Source organism: Amblyomma maculatum, chromosome 5 (genome assembly GCF_055883805.1).
Source record: "Amblyomma maculatum isolate TAMU_Amacu chromosome 5, ASM5588380v1, whole genome shotgun sequence".
In the NCBI taxonomy this organism is placed as follows: domain Eukaryota; kingdom Metazoa; phylum Arthropoda; class Arachnida; order Ixodida; family Ixodidae; genus Amblyomma; species Amblyomma maculatum.
In genome coordinates, this window is record NC_139348.1 from 144,050,594 (window position 1) to 144,074,704 (window position 24,111).

Genomic DNA, 24,111 nt, shown 5'->3' on the forward strand with positions numbered 1-24,111 from the left:
CTGACAGAAGCTGGCTATAGGCTGGTGCCCTTCCGATACCCTAATTCAGGCTTTATGTTGTGCAGTGAACACAAAGAACTTGTATATTTGAGCTGGCCTTCCTTGCGAGTGGTGTTGAAAGTTATCCACCACGCCGTCGATGGCGGCAACGCAGAAAAGAGGAGGCGTACGATGCTATGGCTGTTATGAATAAAATGAATAATGTAAGTATGATACTCACCAACTGTCGTGAATACAAGGCATCCCATTGAGAGTGCTATGGAGATGGCCGCCTGGCCGACCTCCTCGCTGCCCGAATGAACGAGAAGCGACTCTCCTGTCCGCATGTTACCTCGTACGAGCAGGGCGTAGTACGCAAGCGAATACGCTATGGGGACTGTGGACGCCTCCGCTAGGCTCCACGTGTCTGGAACTTCCCAGAGGCAATCTCGATCAGCGGCAACTGCTGTAGCCAGGCCCTGAGAGGACGCCAAGCCCATGACACGGTGTCCTTCAGGGTCGCGACCAGAAAACTCTATGCCAAGCAGGCATTCAGATGTCCACGCAGCGTCTACGTGTTGAGAACAGAGAAGTTTATGCATAGTGATTGCGTAAATAAAGGTAATGATACTGTGCAAAATCATGTGTTTGCGGGTAGTACTTGACATTTATTTTTTGTCATCACCTTCCAGCAGCCTTCCCCGTCTCCCCTCTGAATAAAAACGTTGTTAATCTATTCAGCGGATTCTATTCAAATATGCAATGATCATTTTTATTTCAACAATACAAGCACCACGCCAATTGGAAACAGTAAAACTGCTTGTGGCTTAACCATGGATATGAAGGGTTAACCGTGGACAAGTTTCACGTTTAAAAGCTAGGAGTACTGTCGCGCGAAATGGGGTTCTTTCGGCCTATTATGCTAAGGAGGGTGCATGTCTTCAAAGAAAAGAAGTATTTATTTAATGCAGAGTAAAAGCCGGATAGACCACTGCGAGGAGTTGCGTTAAATTAATTAAGCTAGGTAACTTGATACTCCTCTTACTCTTGTTCCTGTGCGTGGAATAAGACCTCTATAAATATGATTACACGCACCTAAGATCTTTAGTCCGTAGCCACGCTCAAGGAGTTTTGGCAGTTTCAGACCGGTTATTTAAATTCCCCTTTTGTTCCTTCATGTGTCTATGAAAGTCATTTTGCATTGTCACGCGCTTCCCTGCCAAATAGGTAATTAATCCCTTAGGTTTCCCCTTAAATATTGTACTACCTTCTATGGGCGCTGCGGCTTTGAGGAGAAAATCACAATAGTGGTACAAATCCGGTTTCTTTCTGTTGCGCTACGCTAGAGATGGTCAACACGTTCACGTGTGCACGTGACATGAACTGTAATGTTACATTTTATTGCAGGCAATAATTTCTCATTGAAAACAAATGACAAGCCAACTTTACTTCATAAAAATCTGTTGACGTGAATGAATGGTAAATTTTACCTGAACTAGCCTCCAGGGTTTCACATGTAGGTAACAGTAATTTCGCGATCAAGCACTGCGTATGGTTTCGGGATATCGTTCGATATACCGCACGTACTCTTTTTTTTTTCGCTCTTAATAAGATGTTAGTTACAACAGTGCTTTGTAAACCAAGCAGAATCCGGGGTTCATTAGTATTATTATAAAGGCAGCATAACTTAGGAATATTTGGGAACAAGGTTTGTGGTAATAGCTTAACGAGCTCACCGGATCTGACATCAGAAGGAATCCTCCCAGTGGCAATCCTGATGTCGCGAATGTTCAGTGCAGCGTAATACACGCTGCACAGCAGATTCGCAGAGCTGTTGGATGTTGAGCTTTGAGGCAGCGGAGACTCGTACCATTCCAGGGTGGATATAGCCCCGTTTGTATGCACATTGAGGAAGGCATGCTCTGTAACCCTCTTTGGAGGGCCACCTGCAGTGAGTGTACACTAAGTGCTCAGTGCCTGAAAAACACATCTCTGAACAGCTTCACAGGGTTCAATATAAATTTGAGACCAAGTATCATGCACAAATTGCCATATTAATCCCTTCTAACATTATCTCTCAACCCTAATCATCTCTTGTGAATGTGCCACAGTAGTAGCTTCCTAGACAACGAGAAGATTCAGATCAGGCAGCACGACTTAGCACTAGTATGTTACAACGGAGAGTGGCCCGGACAATGAAAATTAACAGCAGACTTTTCTTAATTACTTGAGCAACCACATCTGGAACCTAGTTCTGCCAAGACGCCAATGACTTTCGAACTGACACAATCTGGTGATTGAAAGACCACATCCTTCAAATATCTGTCTGGTTGGAGGCGCTTTAGAAGAAAACTAAAATAGTAGTAATTAAATTATTGTCATATAAGATATGAAGTGCTGCATGTTAGTTCGGCAGGGTACCAGCGCGGTCGTGGTGCCGCAAGATAATTAAAACTTATTAAGGGCAGAACGGAGCAATCGAGTAAATTTAAAAGCCAGTTCATATCGTACGAAATTAAATGGCCTTCCTCTTTTGCTCTTTCTTGCTTGGTGAGTTTCGGTGCTCCTGTGCTTCTAAATAACATGGGAATCGAGCTTTTCACGTAAGGTCATACAAGCCAAGCAGGTTATCCATGACGGTATCTGTCCAATCTGGTTTTTCTCAAATAACAATCATTATCAGCATATTAACATTTCGAAACGCGCTCCAGATAGCGTGGGTTTTCATCGACGTTTCGCTTTTTCGCAAATGAATTGGCCACTTCGGTTTTTTGCGAATTTTTTTTCATGTGCGTTCACAAGTAGGTGTTCGGCTTGCCAATGGAAATTCAGTACTCTGCCAGGCCGAAGATCAAGGACAACGAATATATGCAGCAAGTACGGCTTCTGGGACGCCTTTTATTTGTGTGCCAACTTGGGGGTATCTTAAGTAAAACTGTTACGGTCATGTTGTAAGCATGCTATGCGGAGTAAACCTCAGCTTTAATGTTTTTTTATTTCAGATACTGTCAATCCCCATTGGGATTTTTACAGGATGGGCATATAATCGAACAATGACTACAATAATGGCGATACAAAGGTTGCAAATATTTATTTCAGATAGTAAATACGACTGCTATATAAAACCATTCTCGTGTGTTTTTGAATATAGAAAACAGTTACAAGCCGGATATTTATTATGCGTGATATATATGTCACAAAAGTATATCCTAAAGCCCTTTCCCAAACATTTTCCCTCAATATTCAGACCATCTCTTGGTCTTTATCAACATATTAAAAGGTCATCAACGTCGCCTAAGTTATATAGTTTCCTCTTTCTGTAGCCTGCACTTACTGCACAATGCAGTACGCTTGTGAGCATTCACAGAGCGCAGCCGCGCGCGTAGTCGTCAATAGGTTTTTTTAATAACAATTAACTGCGTTCCCATTATGTCGGTGCAGACATGGAATTCATTACACTGCGTTTTAAATACCTTTAAGGAAAGAAGAAATTAACGTCAAAACTGCGGGGCTTGTGAAGAGCCACATCTGGAGAATGATGTGGAGAATGAGTGCTATAAACCTGTTTTATATTGGAGCACAGTACTGGGCCTTATAAAGGCCGAAAGTGAAAAATTGAACTGCCTGATAAGGCAGGCCCCAACGGGCTGAGTCACCGGATACGAATCAGGCCATTACCACTTATTACAAGGAGCCTGCCTCCTCCGCACGCTTCGCTTAACCGAGAACAGGCTACCACATCGCGACGGCTGCAAACGTGATCGCAGCCAAACCTCTGAACGTAAGCCAAAATCTTTCCCGACATAGTAAATTCGTACTGCCATATATTCGGCGACCCTGCCACCTTAGACCACATAATCTGGAACTGCGCGGAAGATCCGCCCCCGGCAGATCTAGTACCATCTATCTCGCTAGAACACTGAAAGCTGTTCTCGTCAGCCGGGACCCAGATGTCCAGTCCCTGGCCTCGGCAAGAGTGCAAGAGGTCGCTGACAGACTTAAACTGTCAGCCAAGGCAAAAACCATCTAAATAGCTGACACATAAAGTTTTCTCTCTCTCTCTCTCTCTGTCGAAAGAAAAGTACAAAAGGTAAGATTTATAGAAAACGAATATTTCATGAGTATACCCTCGGCCAGGATGGTGTGACATATCCTTACAAAAAATCGAGCAAGTGCGAAGAGACCTTAGATGTTTCGGGTTATTTGTATAAGCTCTAATTCTACCGCAACAAAACAAAACTCCTGCGCTTTACAGAAAGCTCCGTAGGATAATACCCATACCGTAGATCGATGATAGTAAAAAGGACAGATTTTTCGTACAGAAGGTAAGGTTGCAGGAAGACATTTCCTACCACTCGTCCTGCTCAAAGCTCAACAGGCCCCATTACTATATCCTTATTCCACTTCGCTATTCACGTCGAGCTACTCATTTTCGTAAATAATTGTTGTGCCTATTTGCTGGAGCTTAAAGCAGTTAGCAGACAGCTTTGTTATACTTACGTGACACGGGGCCACATTGATCTGGAGAGATACTAGCTACCTACACGTTTCAGGTTATTTCATCTTGTTTTAGACGCTTTCGACGCATTATATTTCAGCTCTACCTGACAGCGAATATTGGACGTCATTCTGTTCATTAATATGGAAAAACACATTTGTTCTCATCGCCGCCACCTGATATTTCCGCTCTTTTTAGGCACCGAGTCAGCCTTATAAAATGTTTGTTAAGGCAGACTTTTGGTCTTCTTCATTACTTTTGAATGATTGCCACCACAAAGCGAAAATCGATACATTTAGCTGCTTTCTTCCATTTTGGTATCACATTGTATGCAAGAGCCGTAACCCAGATTTAAAAAGAATAATAAACCATTTTGAGATAGATAAAGCATTACGCGCATGAGGAGCGCACTTTCACGTTTTTTTTGTTTACACGCCTAAATGCGTTACCGCACCCACCGGTATTAGAACCGTTGTGATGGATGAACTACTGCGTGGGTTTATACAGCGCGTTGCACAATTGCATGCGTGGCGTAGAGTGCCTCTCTGAGCAAACCCGCCGAATCTTTGCAGCTCAAATTTCGCGCAAAAGTATGATTTGGTCGTTTGTATTTATATCTATTTCGTTTGGAGTACTTGCCTCGTTCGATCAGGATAAGTTGAATGCTACCATTGTATGCGGTGTCAGCTAAGCAAGACAAACATGTGCCCCAGTGATAGCACTGGTGGCACCATGCTACCTTGTGCTGTTTGCAACAACCTTTCACCAAACAACGCCTAGCTCTCTTTTCCGATGACAAAGCTGCTGCAAACAAGACCAGATGGCGCCGCCGGTGCCATCGTTGGGGCATCGGATTGGCTTGCTTCGCCACCTTCGCGTTCGATAGGAATATCCGACTTCATTTGGTTGAATCATGCAAGTATTCCAAATTAATTTGGTATAAAAATACTCATGAGCAAATGCCATTTTTGACCGAAATTTGAGTTGCAAGTATTCAGTGGTTTAGCTGATAGAAGCATTATACAGCACCCATGTCATTTTCAAAGAGCAGTATGTCTTACCTGGTGTGCTTCAAACTACCAATATACGTGCAAATTTTTAATATGTGCTGCAAATGCTTATTGAAGGTGAAAACCCTGCTAACTTACGTTCAGCAATCGTAAGGTGACGAAAGGAGCCCCATTGCCTCTCGCGTTCCACATTGACAATGAGGTCTCGTTCCAAGATGCCTTTGTATGTCAAGTCGTTGAGCGTAGCGTCCGCAAACTTTCCTGAGTTCTTCGAGCTCGCGTGGAACACGCACCTATGACAAAAGGGAGGGAGCTGACGAGTACTTATAATCAGCCATAAGGGCATTGTCCATTACTCAAACAAATAGTGAACCATGTAAAGTCATATATTACACCATTTTTGAACATCAAGACCCTAATATTTCAGCGTAGCGGCTTTTCGGCAGTGAGAGAGAGAGCACTTCAATAACTCCAAAGATGAGGCAGCCGTCTGGACACACAATAATTGTTACTATCGGGAAAAATATTTTTCAAGCACATATACCTAAATTTATATGTGCAACACTGAGAAGTAATGTCGATATAAAAGTATCGCGTTACAAAAAATAACGGAATCAATGTTTAAAACTTTACATAATAATAATGCTCAAACTGAGTGCTATTGACTACTTTTCTCTGTGGCTTAAATAAGCTGGAAAGTTTAAATCTAGCAAAGTGTATACGATCCTCACCTGATATAGCTATCAGCAGCCTCCTGTCGCAGGCAGTTCATCAGACCGATTACGCCACTCTCTCCCTCCTTTGCATTCAACAACACCGTCTGACCTGCAGAATTGCCTTCTCCCTTGAGTGTGATAGCTTTGAGCGTGTCTACCCAGCCGAATGTCGACTTGTCAACAGCGATTATTTCTCGTAGTTGAGTTTTTGGAGAAGTGCTTGTTTTCCTTAGTAAAAACAGCGTCGACCACTTGTTGGACTTAAGCCCAACCGAATGAAATCCATACGTGTCAAGAACTAACGTGACTGTCTCCTTTCTGTAATATGTGACCGGAGAATGTCCTAATTTCTTTAAGAATTCTTCGGCCGGTGTTAAGGCTGTGCGAAATAAAAGAATTGCAAAGCCATTTTCCGTGCAACGCGCGGACAGTTGTTCAGCCAGGGTTTCCAGGCAGATTGAGATGTCGGACACAACGTGGGAAATGACCAGATGGGCTTCAGGCAGCTGAGTCACAGAGGTCGAGGACGAATTCCACGAATACCACGTAATATCTTCAGATAAGTGCTGTGCTTTAATGTTATCTGCACGCGGGTGCGCCACTGCGTGCTCTGTCTTGAGCAAGATATTGGAGAGCGGAAGTAGTTTGGATACGCGAGGAGTTAAAAAGAAATCGCCTTCAGTGAACGCTAATTCCAGAACACTGATCTTCTTGCCTGGCGTATTTTCCACAACGACATCGAGAAAGGGCCTTAAAGGATCTTCTTTTAGAAGTATCATGCTGAGAATGTCTAAGTTAATGTCCTTCTTGCGGGTGGTTAGTGCCCACTGCACGGTAGAGGCAAGAGGTACAGACTCAATAACATTTGCCTGAATGGCGATTAGAACATGTAGAAGACCATTGTTCTGGTCACTGCTCTCAATGTATCGGTTCAGCACTTCCTCAGGTAAATGGCCAGAATCGTTTACTAGTCCTGCCATTGCGTCCAATTCTTCACGGCTTTCCTGAAGAATACGGCGGACGACGATGTTGCATACACCAACATATTCTCCCAGTTGAGCCTCGCGTTCCTCTGTAGCTGATTCGTCGTCGAAGTACGGAACGAATCGATACTCTTCTAAGCATGGCACCTGTTGCGGTTCCCGCCTGGTGGCGACGGTGGCCTGGATACCTCGCATTGTAATCCCACCAGCACGGTAGCTATTCATGCATTGTTCGTAAACAACGGTAATCCCTGCACAGCATAAAGCGATCATGTAAATATGTACAATTAGCTGTACGCTGTTTTGTGAATTATTCATGGATACTTACATCTAATATGACGTCTTCACTCTTTGCTAAAGATTATTGGATCCTTTATTTATAGTATTTATCATTCAACGCACATGTGGAAAACGAGAGTCGAATACCCCGAGCAGCTAGCCTAGGAAATAATTGTTTATATTTGGCCCTTCCTTATTGTGAATTTGATAACCCGCATTTTGGTTTCTGCGTCCTTATCTTATTTCAACTTTAGTTCTTTTCTCTTTTGTTTCATTGGTAATTCGCATTCTCCTAAGATACAAATCGAATGTAGAAACCGATATGTGTCTTGCTTCAATGGCTAGAAGACGACGTTGATTAAGCATTTGGTAGTGAAAGCTGTGATTTGCTGACAAACCTGATGAGAAGCACGCGATAAATAACACAGAATGTATTATGAATAGTATGTTTTTTTTTTTCTCGAAACACTTCCTCGAATTGTTTATATTGGTGAGAAACAGTGATTAACAAGGACTAACCTCCGTCTTCGACCTTCTTGTGAATCTGGCTATGGAGGTTCGGATCAATGCGGCAAAAATCAATCCTTGTGAGCCGTGTGAAAGCTCGCTGTTGGTGTCGAAAGGTGCAGAATTGAAGCATACTGTCGATGAAACACACCCAGTTGTCTGCCCACATGAGCTTGCCGTATGATCCTGAGCCAAACAAATTAGAAACAACCCCTCAGTGATGGGTCGAAGTACGCATTGCAATTACAGAAAATCTAAACACAAATACAATATTTTCATCTTTAGTATCATCTCGCTTTCCTCTATCTGGACAACGATTGTCTTGAATGTGAAGAAAATGTGCTCATTTAGTTTTTCTTTTGCTTTTCTTATCATTTGCTTTACTGCAAATATACCGCAGTAGGTTCATCACGTATACGTTTCATCACGTATACGTGATGAAACGGTGCAAAAACCTAGGTTTAAACACGACGGAAGACTATGCTGATGACAACGTGTGCCGCATTGCGAATCCTTTATTTGCCTTCATCTTATGATGTCACCGTGCACACATTCCCACCAAAGTACCATGGGAACAAAAAGAGCACATCTTATTAATATGCAAAAACTAGCGCGAATTAGCGCTCTTGTAGCATTCCTTAAACCCACTCGCTATGCTTATAACTAATTTGTTTTTCTAATGCGCTCCAAGCAGAAAGTAAAAGAGAGCAGATATATGGGAATGACTAACTGTGCAAGTCTGCCTTCAGAATGCTCTGGAAGTTGCCGCTGTACCGATAGCCACGAAGTCTAAGGTCCTTGTAGATGTCCGCTGCGTGTAGATCAAACTCCACCGTATCGGCAGGCAGCGAAAGTGGGTTCTTTTCGTGGACCTCCTCTTCATTATCAGCGACGTGGATGCTACCGCTGGCCACAAGCGAGCCACCCTCGCTGACCTCGAACTCTCCAGAGGCTGCCATGACCTGCACCTTGAATTGGAAAATCCCTGCCCAGAACCGATTACTTCAAGATATGCCATTGTTCCCTCTCGCGGAACAGAGAATGACTCATGGTGAGAGCAGCAGTCTGAGAGTAAATAAGGAGAAAAGCTTTTAGGCCTAAATTCGGATAGCATAATCTAGACAAGGGAAAAGAATGAGGCGTTATTTAGTTGACTGCTCTTTCTATAGGAGGAGTTCAAGACATCTCTCAGCGTGACGTGCAGCAAATTTCTCAATACATTTGACGCCGCCCTTGCCATCTTCTCCACCTCGCGCAACCAGGATTATATGTGATAATACAGTGTTATGACTTAGAAAGTTCTGGCACCTTCTGCGGACCTGTTCTTCAGTGTACAATTTTTCATTGCCATTTAGACTATTCCTCATGCACAGTGATCACAGCTGCAAGAAACGCGAGTTACTGATCCAATTGACCACAGAGAACTCAACAGGAAGGTGCTGCAGTGGTACGAAAGGCACGTTCCGCATTTTCAAAGGATTTTAAGAAAGCAGATGATTTTAAGAAAGCCGTTCACTGTGTACTGAACGGTGAGATGTTTTCGTAACTTATCCTTTCCTCCCATCTGCGGCTTTAATGCTCCCAATCTTCATGGCAGCAAAATTATCGCAGCTAGCTATGACTTGAAGTTTTTATAGCCCGTTCCGTAGGCCTGCGTTGTGTGCTCGCAATGGACCTCATCGACTTTGCAGAAATCTCTGCTCTATTCAATTTAAAAATATTCGAGCCCCGGGAAAAACATTTCTACGGAGGCCTTAAACATTTGCGCGATATGATTTTCATCCTGTCTCGGGACTTTAGGTTTTGTTCTCTCTCCCAAGACCTCGCATTGGTCTGGTACGCAAGATCATAGCAGTCGCCATGTCTGTGTATACCGGGTGTTAAGTGCGCGCGCCCTGATCTTGGGCAGAAAGAACGAACGAATGCAATGACTGCGACGTATGTGTGTTGGCGTTTGTGTGTATGTGCCTGCGTGTGTGCAAGCGAAGCGGCCGTGGATGACGCCTCCCTGTGAAAGACCCGAACTTGGGAGGAAGTCTGCGGGCTGGCGCCGCACGGCCGGCCGGCGATGTCGGCCGAAGAAAAGCGCCGCTCCCAAGAGGACACCCGATCCTCCCTCAACCACCCCAAGCCGTGCCAGCGAGTCGGTTTTCCAGGAATTCGGAGGAGAGCTTGAAACTGCTGCTACGATGACGCCGGACGAGGGGGAAGAGGAGAACCCGGAGAGGGGGAGAAGCTCCGAGGAGTCCGATCGACGGGGAAAAAAGGAGAGACTTGTTTCGGGTGCCGTGACGAGAGGCCGCACCCTGACTGAAGTGAAGTTGTGCTGCAATGGTGTATATAGTGTAAATAAATTATGTATTCTGAAATTAGAGTGAATTCCGGTCCAGGTTAATCGGGAGAGGAATGAAAATTTGAAGAAAAGAAGAAGAAGAAAGAACCTGATATTTAACTGGCGCAGTCGGCAGGATCTTCCGATTTGAAGCGGACCGGCCATCGGATCGACGGAGGCAAGACAACAAAGGAGCCAGGGCTGAGCCATGAACCTCGGGCGCTGACCAGCGGGCCAAGCCATCTTCGGAGCACGACACAGGTTGGTGTCTTGTAGGTCCCTCTTCTGCGGCGCACTATGACAACTGTGGGGCATAGTTTGCGGGACCGTAGCGGGGAAGGATGGGGCTGGGGTGCTGGAGATGGGCAGATAGAGCTGGTCGCGGGCGCAAAGGTAGGGGGCGTCAGCGGAGGCTCGGGGTTGTCGTTTGCCGACGAGATGGCGCGGTTAAAATTGAAACTGAAAATTGCAGAAATGAAATTGGCAGCAGCGAAATTGCAGTACGTGGAACCTGTCAGGGCAGCGGCGGTCGGCAAGAAACAAGCGGTGAGTTCAGACAAAGGAACGGGCATCGCGGAGAGTCTCGAAGGAGGCCAGAGAGCGGAAAGTTTGGACCGCAGACTGGCAGATTCGGTAGGCGGCAATGAGGCCGAGATTGAGGAGCAGGAGGCAGTGGTTAATGCGTCTGAGGTGCGTTCTGACGACGCAGTGGAAATAAACGCAGACACAGTTGACACTGCGCTTCTCGGCGCTCCGAAGAGCACGCTGGCATCGGAGGGAGATGCGATTTTGGAAAACGTCACAAATCCGGAGCGGTTAGAAGCGACACCTGTGGTGCACATAGAGGTGACGGCGCGGGATGAGGATTGTGACGACAGTGAGATATGTGATGAGGCAGAAGCAACTGTAACGGTCATCGCAGCAGAGCAGGAAGGTAGCAACAATGCCGACAGAAAGAACTGCTTGAATGAAAGGGTTGCAGATTGCACGGAGCTCATGCCTGAGCTAACTGTCAGCGATGCGTCGAAGGAGATAGATGACCGTGCGAGCGCGTGCGTTTGCGATGAGGCGACCGCAGGAAATTTGCCTGACCAGGGAGACGAAATCACGGGTCATCCGCGTGAGCCGCAGGCACCACGGCAGTCGCGCCGGCCAAAAATGGGGCGGGCCTCGAATGACTGCGTGCGGGCCGGTCACAAGGCTGGCAGATATTTTCATCAAAGGAAGAAACGCGCATCTCGCTCGACAGAAAGAAACATGCGCAAAAAGCGCTTCGATCAGAGCTTTTGCGAGCGACGAATGAAGTCCGGTGCGTGGACAAAAAGCAGGGCACGAAACCACCAAATTGTAAAGGACACAACCTTGGAGACGATCCGTATGGGCGAAACGGAACCGACGGACCGCCCTCCGCCGCAGGGGGTCGGAGTCATCCCGCGCCTGGCCTGACGCGCTGCCGACGCGTGTGCACTAGCTCCATTGCTCAGAGGGAGCGGGCCTTTTTGTTTAAATTTTAAGTTTGTTTTTGTTGTCATGGTGCGCCGGAGGGGGACCAAGGACACCAGCCGCGCACTGGTGTTGTGTGAGATGTGTTGCATTCCAAGAAGTCACGCATCACAGTGGCGGTGGAGGTGTTAAGTGCGCGCGCCCTGATCTTGGGCAGAAAGAACGAACGAATGCAATGACTGCGACGTATGTGTGTTGGCGTTTGTGTGTATGTGCCTGCGTGTGTGCAAGCGAAGCGGCCGTGGATGACGCCTCCCTGTGAAAGACCCGAACTTGGGAGGAAGTCTGCGGGCTGGCGCCGCACGGCCGGCCGGCGATGTCGGCCGAAGAAAAGCGCCGCTCCCAAGAGGACACCCGATCCTCCCTCAACCACCCCAAGCCGTGCCAGCGAGTCGGTTTTCCAGGAATTCGGAGGAGAGCTTGAAACTGCTGCTACGATGACGCCAGACGAGGGGGAAGAGGAGAACCCGGAGAGGGGGAGAAGCTCCGAGGAGTCCGATCAACGGGGAAAAAAGGAGAGATTTATTTCGGGTGCCGTGACGAGAGGCCGCACCCTGACTGAAGTGAAGTTGTGCTGCAATGGTGTATATAGTGTAAATAAATTATGTATTCTGAAATTAGAGTGAATTCCGGTCCAGGTTAATCGGGAGAGGAATGAAAATTTGAAGAAAAGAAGAAGAAGAAAGAACCTGATATTTAACTCCGGGCCAGCACACAACTTAATCCAAGCTTTTTAATTTCAGAGCCTAGCAAATGGTCTAGCGTTTGCGTGTCACTGTGCAGTGTTTTCACTATAAAAAAGATTACGGCAGATGATTTTAACTGGTCGATTTTAGGGGTTCACTGCCGGAGCGTCTTACCTTCTGAGTAACCGTGACGGATGCTCTTCCTAGTTATAACAAGGTTTAGTATGGTTAAACCACCGCCATTTTTAAGGGCTCAGTGCCCCTGCTCCGCGAACCAAAATTAAGGCTGTTAAGATTCACTTCGCTTGTATATATGCAATGAGAAGATAGTACAAGCTAGCTATATTTAGGTGTTATTTTAAGGTTCGTAGATGCGTGGTACCTTCATATAAAGGTTTCATCCAACTGCCCTTGCATACACTCTAACTGTTCTGATCTGTGAGAGTTTATTGTTAAATGACATAAAGTTCGGCTATTTATTACTTAATGAACTGATCAATTAACGCTACCGAAAGGAGAATGACCTGCAAAGTAGGTCATGCAATTTTCAACAGCCGTCAGCTAGACGTGTACTACACGGCGCATTTTCAAACGTTTCGTTACCTTTATTTTGTCGTTTTTTAATATGTCAATGATTGTAAAGCTACAAACGATGTAAGGGAGGACTGTATAAAAATTTGTTTAACAATCACAATATGTAGCTCTGTAAATACTGATTTAGGGAACTTACCAGTTTTGGGCAAGGGGACAGCTCTGTGGAAAGTGACATTTTCAAACACCACTGGTACCAGATGGAACGGTTTGCCGCTTCGCTTCGTTACGGATTTCCACACCAACACCATGTAACCGGCTTCGGGAAAGACCACTTGGCCATCGATCAGGTGACCAGCCAGGTACGCATCTCCCTTGTTGGTGTCCGGGCTTATCTCGATAACCTCTTCGGAAAGCTGGAGATCATTAGTCAAATCGAGGTGTTTACACAATGTGGAGGTCACATTCAGTGCAGTGACAAAGAATGAAAATTTTATGTGAGAAGCACAAGGCATCTGTCGCGTTCAGAGTAGTGACTGAAAAGATAAATTTATTCTGCAATATCCCTTACAAAAATGAGTTTTGAAACTCTATTGTTGAACTATTGACCACCTTTTGAATTTATTGAATTTCGATAGACATTCAACCCCAGCTGAATGCAATCTTTACAGGGCCAACAGAATTTTCATTGTGTTCTACCCAATAGACTTTTTGTGCAATTTTTTCTATGTGCTTTTTGTTGTCAGTTTTCAACGTTCACGAACAATTAGCGTGTACTGTTCATGCTGACCCATGTTTTTAAGTAGTTTTAGGCACAAATGATAAGAGCATGATGTAACAATCTCGTTATGAATTTTTGGTCTCACTTGTAATCAACTATTGGCCACATTCTGCAAAGGGAAATATAAGAGCAGCATGCAGTTGCGTGCTCGTTCATGTTATATAAAAGTACATATTAACGGTGCACACTTAGCTCAAGCTTCGCAACACAGTGAAAATATGCCCTAAAAACTTCATGATGGCAAAGCCTCCACTAATAATGCAAATACATCGTTGAATGTCAATCAGAATCCGTAATGGATCAGCTTCTGTATGTCGCAGAAGGTAACTTTAGTGGTAGGACATATTTTATATTTATCATAAAACAAGTTCAGTGAGTCATCATACTAACAAACAGGATCCTAGATTGAACCTACCATGTAGGGCAGGACAGAGCTTTTTTAAACCAGTTCCAAAGTTCACTATATATATGCTTCAGGGTCTGACATTCTGCCCAAGCATAGGTATTTTTGCCCGTAGCTTTTTGCCGCAAAATGAGGTGCAGTCTGTATTGGAATCCTCCACCGCTGTATGTCTTTGGAGAATTTTACTGTTATTTTTTTCTTTTCCTTCCTTTCTTAGTGGACACCATGCTAAAATGAAGTCACTTTAAACATTGAGGGGTTCTAATAATCACGGATTGATCCCACGCATACTATAGAGTTAACACGCATAGCAAAAACATTCGCGTATGAAAAAAAAAAAAGAAGAAAAGAAACAAGATTGCATGCGTCTTCTAACGGCGACTCTTCTTTTCAAAGAAGCATTCGGCCGCCGCCTTGCCCCTGTCCGCATCCCACTTCCCCCGTGCCCCGCGGACGGCGCCAGCATGTCCGGAGAGGTCGAGGGTCGCTTCCTGTCGGCTGGGGGGAAAAAAGGGGGAGGAAGGAGGGGTTGCTCCCGCTTGGTCTCCGCTCTCTGCCTTCACCGTGGTTTGTTTTCACGGAGGTGACCTTGGCTTCAGCAGTCGCGCAGCGGGGGTGGCGGCTTTTCACCGAAGCTGTTCTTCTGCGCCCCGTTTTCTTTGCACGCAGACGCGGGTACGCCGAGTGCGGCGATGTGCCAGTTCAGTTGGCGTTTTCCCGCCACCGTGGTCGCATCTTGCACTGTGAACGAAGCACCGTATGTAGGTTTTTCGCTGGTGATTATCACGAAGATCGTTTTGTTCAAATTGGAGCGCGAACGTACGAATTTAAGTCTTCGGAGGACTCCGCTCTTGGGCGGCAGCTTCTGCGCAAGGAGGACGTGTTTAAGAAGTTCAACAGTCGCAGGCGTTTTGGATTCTAGGCGAAAAGCCGGCGCGGGCGGAGGGAGCGTCTGCACTTTGGTGAGTGTTTTACTTTTTCCTATTCGTGTTTGTGCCAGTCTTGTACTGTGTGTGCTACAAGGTGAAGCCCGCATGTAAATATTTCTAGCAGACAAACCAGCCTCGTCGGAAAAAAAAGGAGGCGGAGAGAGAGAGAGAGAACGAGGCTTGTCTCTACGCGGACGCTGGGGCCGATGGAACGCCAGCTGGAATGGCGACATTTTCTTTCTTTTTTTTAACCGGTGACCGTTTTTGACGGATTGTTCGGCACAGTGCTGTACTCTTTCGATACGCTACTCGCGCTGACACGGACACATTATCGAGATCATAATATGCCTCTGTCACACATTGTGGATTATTGAATCTGTGCAGCTCCGCCATTTTTGCAGTGTTTGTTTTTGTTTCCACTCATTTTAGTGCCTATAGTTGGTAATTTTGCTTCAAGTTTTCTGGGTAGTAATGCTTGTGACCTGCGCTTTGCTATTTATATTCACAATGGGATCTTTGACGGCAGCATATATTGTTTATCAGGGAGAAATGAACGATGTGGTAGTGCTGCCGAGCTGTGGAGGAGGCGGTCGATGCCGTCTAAGCAGTGAAAGACAGTGACAACTCATTTTAGACAAGAAATTTCTTGAGCTATGACGTGGAGCAGCGCACAAATGCCTTTGCTCTATTTTTAGGTTAGTATATACCGCAACTTAATTATGATTTATATTGTTTATTTCAGCATCACATGCGAGGAGTTCCCGGACGTATCAGCGTTTTACGCAAAGAACAGCCTGGCGTCATACCTTGCACATGAATTGAAATAAAGCAAATAAACAACCCAGCTCATGTTATGGGTTCACCAAAGATGCATATTTTTTTCTTTCTCATTAACGCGCATTTTTTATTCTGTGTTCCCTTTCCGCTGCGGATTAACAGAAAATGCTGCGTGATCAACGGTTAGCCAGGAGCAGGCACGAGGTGGTTTACATTAATGCAAAAGTATCACAGCACTTATCCTTGCTGCGGTCAGTCAACACATTCTATGTTCTGCTCGACCAATGAACAATTTAGTCAGTTTAGTGTAGGTTAATGAGTGAGTAAGTATAATGGGGCTTAAAAGATCAAGATCTGTTTTGTTCTTTTATGCCTCACTATGCTTATCATTAACCAGCACTGATCAGACAGGATTGTTGATTGGTCGGGCAGAACATAGAATGTGGTGACTTATCGCAGCTAGGAGATGTACTGTACTACTTTTGCATTAATGAAAATCACCCCGTGTCTGCTCCTGGCAAACCGATGGTCGTGTACTATTTTCTGTTGTTCAGGAGTGGAAAGGTAGCAGAAAATCAAAAAGCGTCACTTGCAGAGTTTCTGAAGCATTTGAGCCTGAAATCAACAGAATTTCAGTTGCGCGAATTCCAAAAGCGCTCTTAAGAAACACATGGGCCACTATTTCATAAGCGCTCAACAAGAGGTCAACACTGCATCATCCAAAATGTTGTTGATTATCGACAGACTTTCAACAGCGTGTATTGACACAACGCTTTCGAATTTCTATAGAAACCCTACATGCATTTTAGAAACATATATAGTTTAGGTTAGAAATTTAATATAATTTTGAATGTTGAAATACATTCAAAATTATTTTATCTCCTTCTCTCCTTCGCGCCCTTTACAACAATCGAGCTACGGATTAACGCTTCGGGGAAAATAAAAGCGGGAAAGTAAACATGCTTTGCTCCGCTGCAGTGCACTTCCAATACTGCTCCAATTTTAGCGACTACAAAAAAAAAAGAAATTGCCTCTCGGAATGAAACCAATAAAATACCGATCAAGAAGGGTGCCAGTCAGGGAGGCATCAATTTTTCTGACATCATTTGTCAGTTATTTACGAAAGGTAGTCGGACTATTTGTTTAAGAAACCTAGATTAAAAAAGCTGGTAGAAGGTTTGCTAATAATCTGCTATTCGCTCGCCGTAAGCCAGTGCATGTACTCAAAATAATGACCGAGTACCTAGTAGCGAAACTAGAAAGTGATAGTCCGTAAGAACTATTACTACAAATCTTGCTAAATTAATGATATTCAAGCTCTAAGGCATCGAACCAAAGTTTGCGACAAGCTGCGGAGCGTTGAATGTGGTAAAGAAAAACGTGTAATTTTTCGGGACATATTGAGAGGATTTCCTTAACTGAATAGCGACGGGTTTGAGTGCATTTGAAAGTGGTGTTTAAGGTGCCTGACACAAAATGACAGGTCAAAATTTATGACAAGAAAACCGGGTGTGTCTGGGTGAAAACGCGAGTTCACATTATCTTAGCGGATATTACGAAGACAAAAAGCACTTAGAAAGAACATGTAATGTAAAGACAAGTATTCGATGGTAGCTAAGGTAAGTTGTGGATTCAAGAAGAAGTTAAGCTGAACTGAACGGTGGCGTGGATAGGCCATGCAAAGCAAACTCAAAGCAATCGATTGCAGCTAAGTGTGTGTTGTAGGTTCCTAACGAGGGCAAGCGTCAGAGTTAGTGTGGGAGGTGAGGGTATAAAGTGAAAGTGTAGGTTGGCGGGAAGAGGCGGAGGGTAAAGTTTTATTAGAGGCCTATTGGAGAAGTATTTGCCCTGCAGTTTTCCTATTTTTTTTGTTGTCGATGAGAACACTCATCACAAGCATTAAAAACCATAGCATCTCCCTATCACAGCTTTTGAAGATCACCCTCTTGTGGGCTCAAGGCCGCATCGTGAAAGCGAATACGAGCCATATTCGGTAATAGTAATAATCAGTAATAGTTCACGTCACGCTCAATGCGTGGTGTGAAGCCAGTGTTCCTTTATTACTGAAGCGGAGATTAAGCTGTAGGAAACGAGACATTTTTTTCCATTCCTATCAAGGTTCGCTCAGACAATGTTGCCTAAATTAAAATTGATCAGTTATGAATTGTAACGGTCATGTCACTGATTTTTTAAATGAGATCCGACTCCTGCAAAAACAATGCGTGTCATGACCATGATATAACACACTTTTCTAACATATTATATTTAGCGTAACAATCACTCCGCGCACCAATGTACACGATGCTGTAAACTGTGGCTACGTTAAGATATATTGAGCGAAGTATGAACAGGACAAAATGAATTCCCCAGGAGTGCACCGGCATACTTCTCTCGAGCCCGCGAACTGATTCCATTCAGCCACTTTCCACCGCTGAGAATGGTCCCAGCTGACGAAGTGTGCTATGCTGGGAGTACCTCGGGGCACGGGGACTGGTACTTGCGGGTACAGTGGGCGCAGGTCCAGCTGTACTCCCATCGTGTGTAGCTTGCCCAGTGATTTGAGAAAGAACGTGAGGTTGTCCTCGCCACGCTCCATCAAACCCACGGAGTTGACGTCCATTCCGAGGTTGCGACGTATGACAGGCTGCGAGTTATTGAAGATTTCCGGTCAAAAGCTCCGGTGAAAAGCTCGAGTCATAAGCATTCTCTGTTCCTTGCTAACCGCCGTCCAACGGAGCCCCCAGTCAACTCACTCAACCATGCTACCACATGTGAAGTTTGTTGAAGTGCTGGTTTAGTACAATGGTGACGTGATTGGGTTAGTGTACTTTAAATAGTTACAAAAAACATCCGTTTCGTGTCCGAAATTTCAGGTGCTATTTTTTATCATTATGCGATTTTTTCTCAGTTGCGGGTGCTTGCTACACTTATTCGATGCCTTTTTAATCCCCGTGACTTTCAGTTTTATGCAAGCTTTTACTCAGTACATCTAGGGCCACTACAGATGTGCGTTGAGGCTATGTCACATGCAGCTGGCTTCAATAAATACGTAAATTTTTCGGATGGTATAACTGACCGTCAGAGCATGTGAATTGTCACAGAAGTTCATTGGTCTAAGCTCGCGATATAACATTCCGTCTTTTCGAGGTTGTTAGAGATACGCACCTGTAAAAGGCAGTGTGGTCCAACCTCTATGAGGATGGCGTTTTCGGGTGCGTTCAAGAGGGCCTCGTAGAAAAGAACGGGTGCAACAAGGTTTTCAACGAGGTAGTCTGCCGAGCAATGCTGAGCTTGAGGTTCATGCCAACGGCTTTCTGGCACAGATGAGCTGACCCAGCGTTGACTACGCAGTTTTGGCGATGACACTACCTGTAAAACAAAAGCGGTTGCTAAAAAGAACTCCATTGTGTATATTTTACTGTTTTTTCTTTTTAAACTCAAGAGATGAACCTGTGTTGCGAGCACCAAAGGGCGTTGAAAACTTTGACATGAGTTCGAAAACGCAGAAAGCAAAAATGTCTAAAAGGTGAATATAAACACAGGGACGCAAATGAAAGAACTTAACTGCAATGTCTCGATAAAGGCCAGCCACTTTTATGAATACCTCGCCTAAGTAGGAAAAATAAAATCGTGAAAATGCCTTCATAACGCGAAAGAGTAAGGGCCCAACAAAAATAGCCAGAGAAGCTACTATGACAATTGCATGATAAAATGCAGTTCGTATAAGCATGACTCAAAATAAGTTAATCAAGTGTATCGGTGCAGCAAGAAATGATCTGGCGAATCGGTCTCACAGCACAAGGACTTAATAGTCTTGGCACTTCTTGTTTATCCCAGGGGGCCCGTCACCTTTCATTTGCTCATTTTCTCATGGAACGCTAACTAATCGAAATGATTGAAGTATTACTATCAATAAAATTGAAAGTTTTGCTTTTTCACCTGGAATGTATTATATGGAAGTGTTTGTTAAGCTCAACGTAGATTTTGATAAACATATTTTCTCAACGGGATTTATATGTGAAACGTGATAAATTAAATTGCCTTTGTGGGGTTGCGACTTTACTAAATCAACGCTGGCTACACAGCGAGATCAAGAGAACTTCTGGCAGATATAAAAAACACAGGCTATCAAGTTTGATGAGAAATTCCTGATTTCGCTGATTCTCTTACATTTTTCGTCTTATAAACATGCGTTCACTATTATAAAGTGAGTTCTTGTTTTTTCAAATTTCTAAAGACGCAAGGCTGAGTTTTCTATCTACATTTCTCATCCTTATTATTAAAGCGAAGCCTTCAATGCCTCATCGTTGTAAGTAGGTGTTGTCGAGAGAAATGTCGCGCGTTTCAATTGGTCGAAATGTTCGTGACGTCACAGTGCGCGAATTTTGAACGGGGCCAATTGCACTTTGGCTAGTAGTCATGCAACCAATTAATGGGGTGATTATTGATGCTCTAAGTGGGACCGAGTTAAATGATTAGTTTTAAACATTCGCCCAATTAACCTAATTACGTTAATTAGTGAATTATTTTTTGCCGATTTGTGGACGTAATCAAGCGAGGGTATACTTACAATTTAGCGAAATTATAGTCAATTACACTAATTAGCTAATTATCATGCGCAAATTTCAAATTGGGCCAACCATGCAACCAGTTAAAGGGATGGTATTATGATTCTCCAAGTAGGTAGGACTAAGTTTAGGCAAATAATTATTTAATGAATTAGTCCGTTTGCCTTAATTAGGTTAGTTAATTATTAAATAATTTCCTTAATGTGGACGCAGTCAAATGAGGGTGTACTTGCAATTGATTGAAGTGACAGTCATTTATACTGATTACCTAAATAACATAGCAGTGATAATTACGCAAAGAGCGCAAGTTTGAGCTATGCTTAACAGGAACTAAGGTTTACTGATAAATATGCCTTGTACTGGAAATTGACTGAAGTACAATACAGTAATTAGTTAATTGTTCTGCTCATGCTGACTAGCCAATTTGCTATAGGCAATTAGTGAAAGTTTACGCTTATAGAAATGGGACTTCGGGTTACCGGTAAATATGTCTTACTGTCGAACGGCATCCGTTTCTAATTACGGCTTCCGTCTTCAAAGCACTTTAGTCAGCCAAAGTGCCCCCTGAATTATTTTCGGTAACCGAATTTGTCTACTCTCTCAACAGTGAATTTGAAGACCATCAAACTTGACACTACGCAACATTCATTCAGTGCGCGGGAACAGAATCAACGGGCTGTCATTGTAGCATCCATGCACCTCGCGGTGACCTAAAGTTATACGATGTTCACACTAGGTGGCCATGCAGCCTCACATATTCTCATGCTGCTAATGAATTATGGGGTTCAACAAAACTAGGCTCAAATGGGGAGTACGAGCAACAATGTAGTGCTGACCAAACGCAAAGCAAAAACCGTTTAACACTCAATTGCATTAGTGTTTCAAAACCTTCCCTCCTGGCGTTCCTGCATATTCTTACGATATCGAGAGCTCACAAATGCGCGTCCTCTTTTCGGTGAAGTTCTAGCTGTATTTCTCAGCTGTGGAGATCATGATCTGTCCGTAATCGCTGTACAAAGCTTCCTCTCTGGACATTTGCCTGACCACTAACATTATTTGTGACTGTATAGAGATAGTAATGATGCGACGCGCTCAGTGAGTCACGATTCAAGGAGTACAAAGTTTCAAGCCGAGCGAAGGCTATTGTCCCTGGATTGAGCTTCCATGCATCACGTTGAAGCAGTGCCTGAAATTCAGCAACAGAAATCCTGCGAATTATTGTCTGTAAACACAACATAAGAAAGTGACCAGTTTTAAGTGACCAGTAGGAGGAAAGAGTCCAATTTCTTGTTTGGTCTTTTAATGCCAATAATTACTGGCAAGAAATAAGAGTGATTAACATATCGGGTTAGATATGCTGAACTATTTCGTCAGCAAGTTTGAAGGCAAAACTTTCAAACAATCGAATTAATTCGAGACTTGTTTAAGTAAAAGTTCCGAAGGGGGCAACGTTATTTGAAAAGTTATGCAAACCAGGCATGTCAAAGGGTCTTCATCAAGTTATACTAGAAAACATTCGAATTTACGGGGGGGGGGGGGGGGGGGCGTTTTTGTATATCAGACGTTGCGCAATTTAGGCCGGTCTGTCCCAATGCTGCTAGTAAGAGCTGGTAGCGTGGTAGAAGCATCTGCCGGGCTGGGCCACACTACAAGCTTGCACCGTATACCCTTCACCCTAAGCCGTGAGCAAAGCGTGGTTAAAACTGTATTGTGTTATCTAGTAAGTAATTGAATAACAGCAGTTGTCAAACCATGCTCCCTTTACTCAAAAGGCATATCCTCTAAATTTATACTAAAATGGCTTAAACTTAACAACCTTCTAACTCAAAGATGTTCGTTGTTATAACTCAAAGGATGCTTCATAAAGGAAATCGCACAGGTTGTGATTTCAGAATAGTGTGGCCATTGGCACCAATCATTCCCTCGTTTCACTAATTGAAGGAGCGTGTAATTAGAGAATTAAAGGAGAGGTTTTATGGTTCATGTGGCCATAATTAGGTTAATGGCGATGTAAATCATGCGCCACATATTGATTGTATAAAAAACTAGCCAGACCTTCAAAGTATAAGATTGGCAATGACATTCTTCGCAAGAGGCAATCTATGCGCATAATGCTTTAGTTTTTGCCGTTGTGAAGAGAGCGACAGACAGAAGTTGTTATATCGCTAAAGCTAACCTTTCCAACGACATTCCGGAACGCAGGTGCAACAATTTCCATGTGGCGGGTGTGGAATGCCACGTTGGCGCTGTCAACATGCCGGGCGAACACGCCTTGGGCACTGAGCTCTTCGACCAGCGAATCCACGGAGTGAGTAGGACCGGAAACAGTTACTGAATCCAGAGAGTTATGACATGCTGGAGCAACGCCATCGCGGCAGCGCTTCACTGCATCTTGCCACGACAGCCCTGGAGAATAATATACCACATTCGGAAAAAAAATGTAGCGTGATGAGCAATTCTTTTCAGTTAAAATGCTCGCCTATGCATAACTTGCAGTAGTGTTGGTGTTGGTTGAAAAGAATTTCAAAGGACGTGGTGGCGCGACCGGAAGGTATGAACCTTTCAAAACACTAGCTCATTGACATGAGTGCAAAAATTTTCATGTCACCTCATTATATGCTAGTTAGTTCATTTATCTTGCTTGTTTCACATTTTTCTAACACAGAAAACTGTTGGTCCATAATGCGCCTCGAATGCTTTGCCCGCGTGGGTTGGTCATGACATGATCCCCAATTATATGAAGCTTCTTAAGCAGGCCGCATAGGACATAGTAGAGGAATACCAAACAAGGAAAGAGTAGATACTGAAGAGGCTTATTGCGTATTGATATCGCAGGAAACCTATATTCCACCTTGCTGGACTCAAGTACAGTCTCATAATACGATACGATTGTACGAAAGAGGTTTATATTATATACCTGTCAGTCAAACTAGCAAAAGAGAGCCATGAATAAATACACAGCCCGTCTAAGGTTCAAAACTTTATATGCTAAAATCTACTCCCTAATCTAATAAAACCCAGCTCGACGTCCGCGAAGGCTACCCTCTATCGTTTTAATTAGTACCATGTACTATTGGCCAGATGAGGCTGCTTAAGTACGCCAAAGCCCCCAGTGCTTACTGACATCTATGAGAAATAATATTGATGCATCGTGTTCAGTGCAGCCGCAATGGAGCTAGTTATGTTTACGTTTCGTACCTTCCAAATATTGACGAGGCTGTTCAAAAAGTAGAGTGTGCCTACAGCTGCTAAAGGTATAGGTTTCGAGGCAAAGACGCAAGACTGAAAACTCTCTTCCTTCTTGTAAGCCTAACCAGATCGCGATCACGGAATGAAATCTTTGTTATATATGACAAGCATGTCTACCTGCAATGGTAAGAAACAGTCTCTAGCTTCAGAAAGCTTAAACCAGTCAACACTTTCGCATAAGTCAAGCGTTGAAAAAATCACTATCCTCATTCACCACGCATAATATGTTTTAGGACCACACTGGCTTGCAGCCTATCAGCAGTTAAGGTGATCATGAACGAATATGGGAGCATGCCATAGGCTTCTTGCATGCCTACTATATTGTCCTTACTCTTTAGATCACCCGTGCCCCTGCTGGTTGGTGGAAAAGACACTTTGAA

At 44.2% G+C, this 24,111-nt stretch overlaps 1 protein-coding gene across 6 annotated transcripts in view; it reads right to left on the reverse strand.

Moving 5' to 3' along the window:
• LOC146189839 (fatty acid synthase-like) overlaps nucleotides 1-24,111 on the reverse strand; it is a 43,833-nt gene that overhangs the window by 13,965 nt on the left and 5,757 nt on the right. For 3 of the 6 annotated variants that reach the window (XM_084604601.1, XM_084604600.1, XM_084604602.1), the window contains exons 3-12: nucleotides 22,659-22,888; nucleotides 19,080-19,283; nucleotides 18,301-18,558; nucleotides 13,224-13,440; nucleotides 8,703-8,957; nucleotides 7,985-8,158; nucleotides 6,219-7,437; nucleotides 5,626-5,780; nucleotides 1,716-1,925; nucleotides 221-550 (exon numbers count right to left, since the gene is read on the reverse strand). In XM_084604601.1, the coding sequence (XP_084460727.1) occupies nucleotides 221-550; nucleotides 1,716-1,925; nucleotides 5,626-5,780; nucleotides 6,219-7,437; nucleotides 7,985-8,158; nucleotides 8,703-8,957; nucleotides 13,224-13,440; nucleotides 18,301-18,558; nucleotides 19,080-19,283; nucleotides 22,659-22,888 (3,252 nt within the window). The remainder of the gene's footprint in view (nucleotides 1-220; nucleotides 551-1,715; nucleotides 1,926-5,625; nucleotides 5,781-6,218; nucleotides 7,438-7,984; nucleotides 8,159-8,702; nucleotides 8,958-13,223; nucleotides 13,441-18,300; nucleotides 18,559-19,079; nucleotides 19,284-22,658; nucleotides 22,889-24,111) is intronic. The other 3 variants (XM_084604604.1, XM_084604605.1, XM_084604606.1) reach the window with 2 other exon arrangements.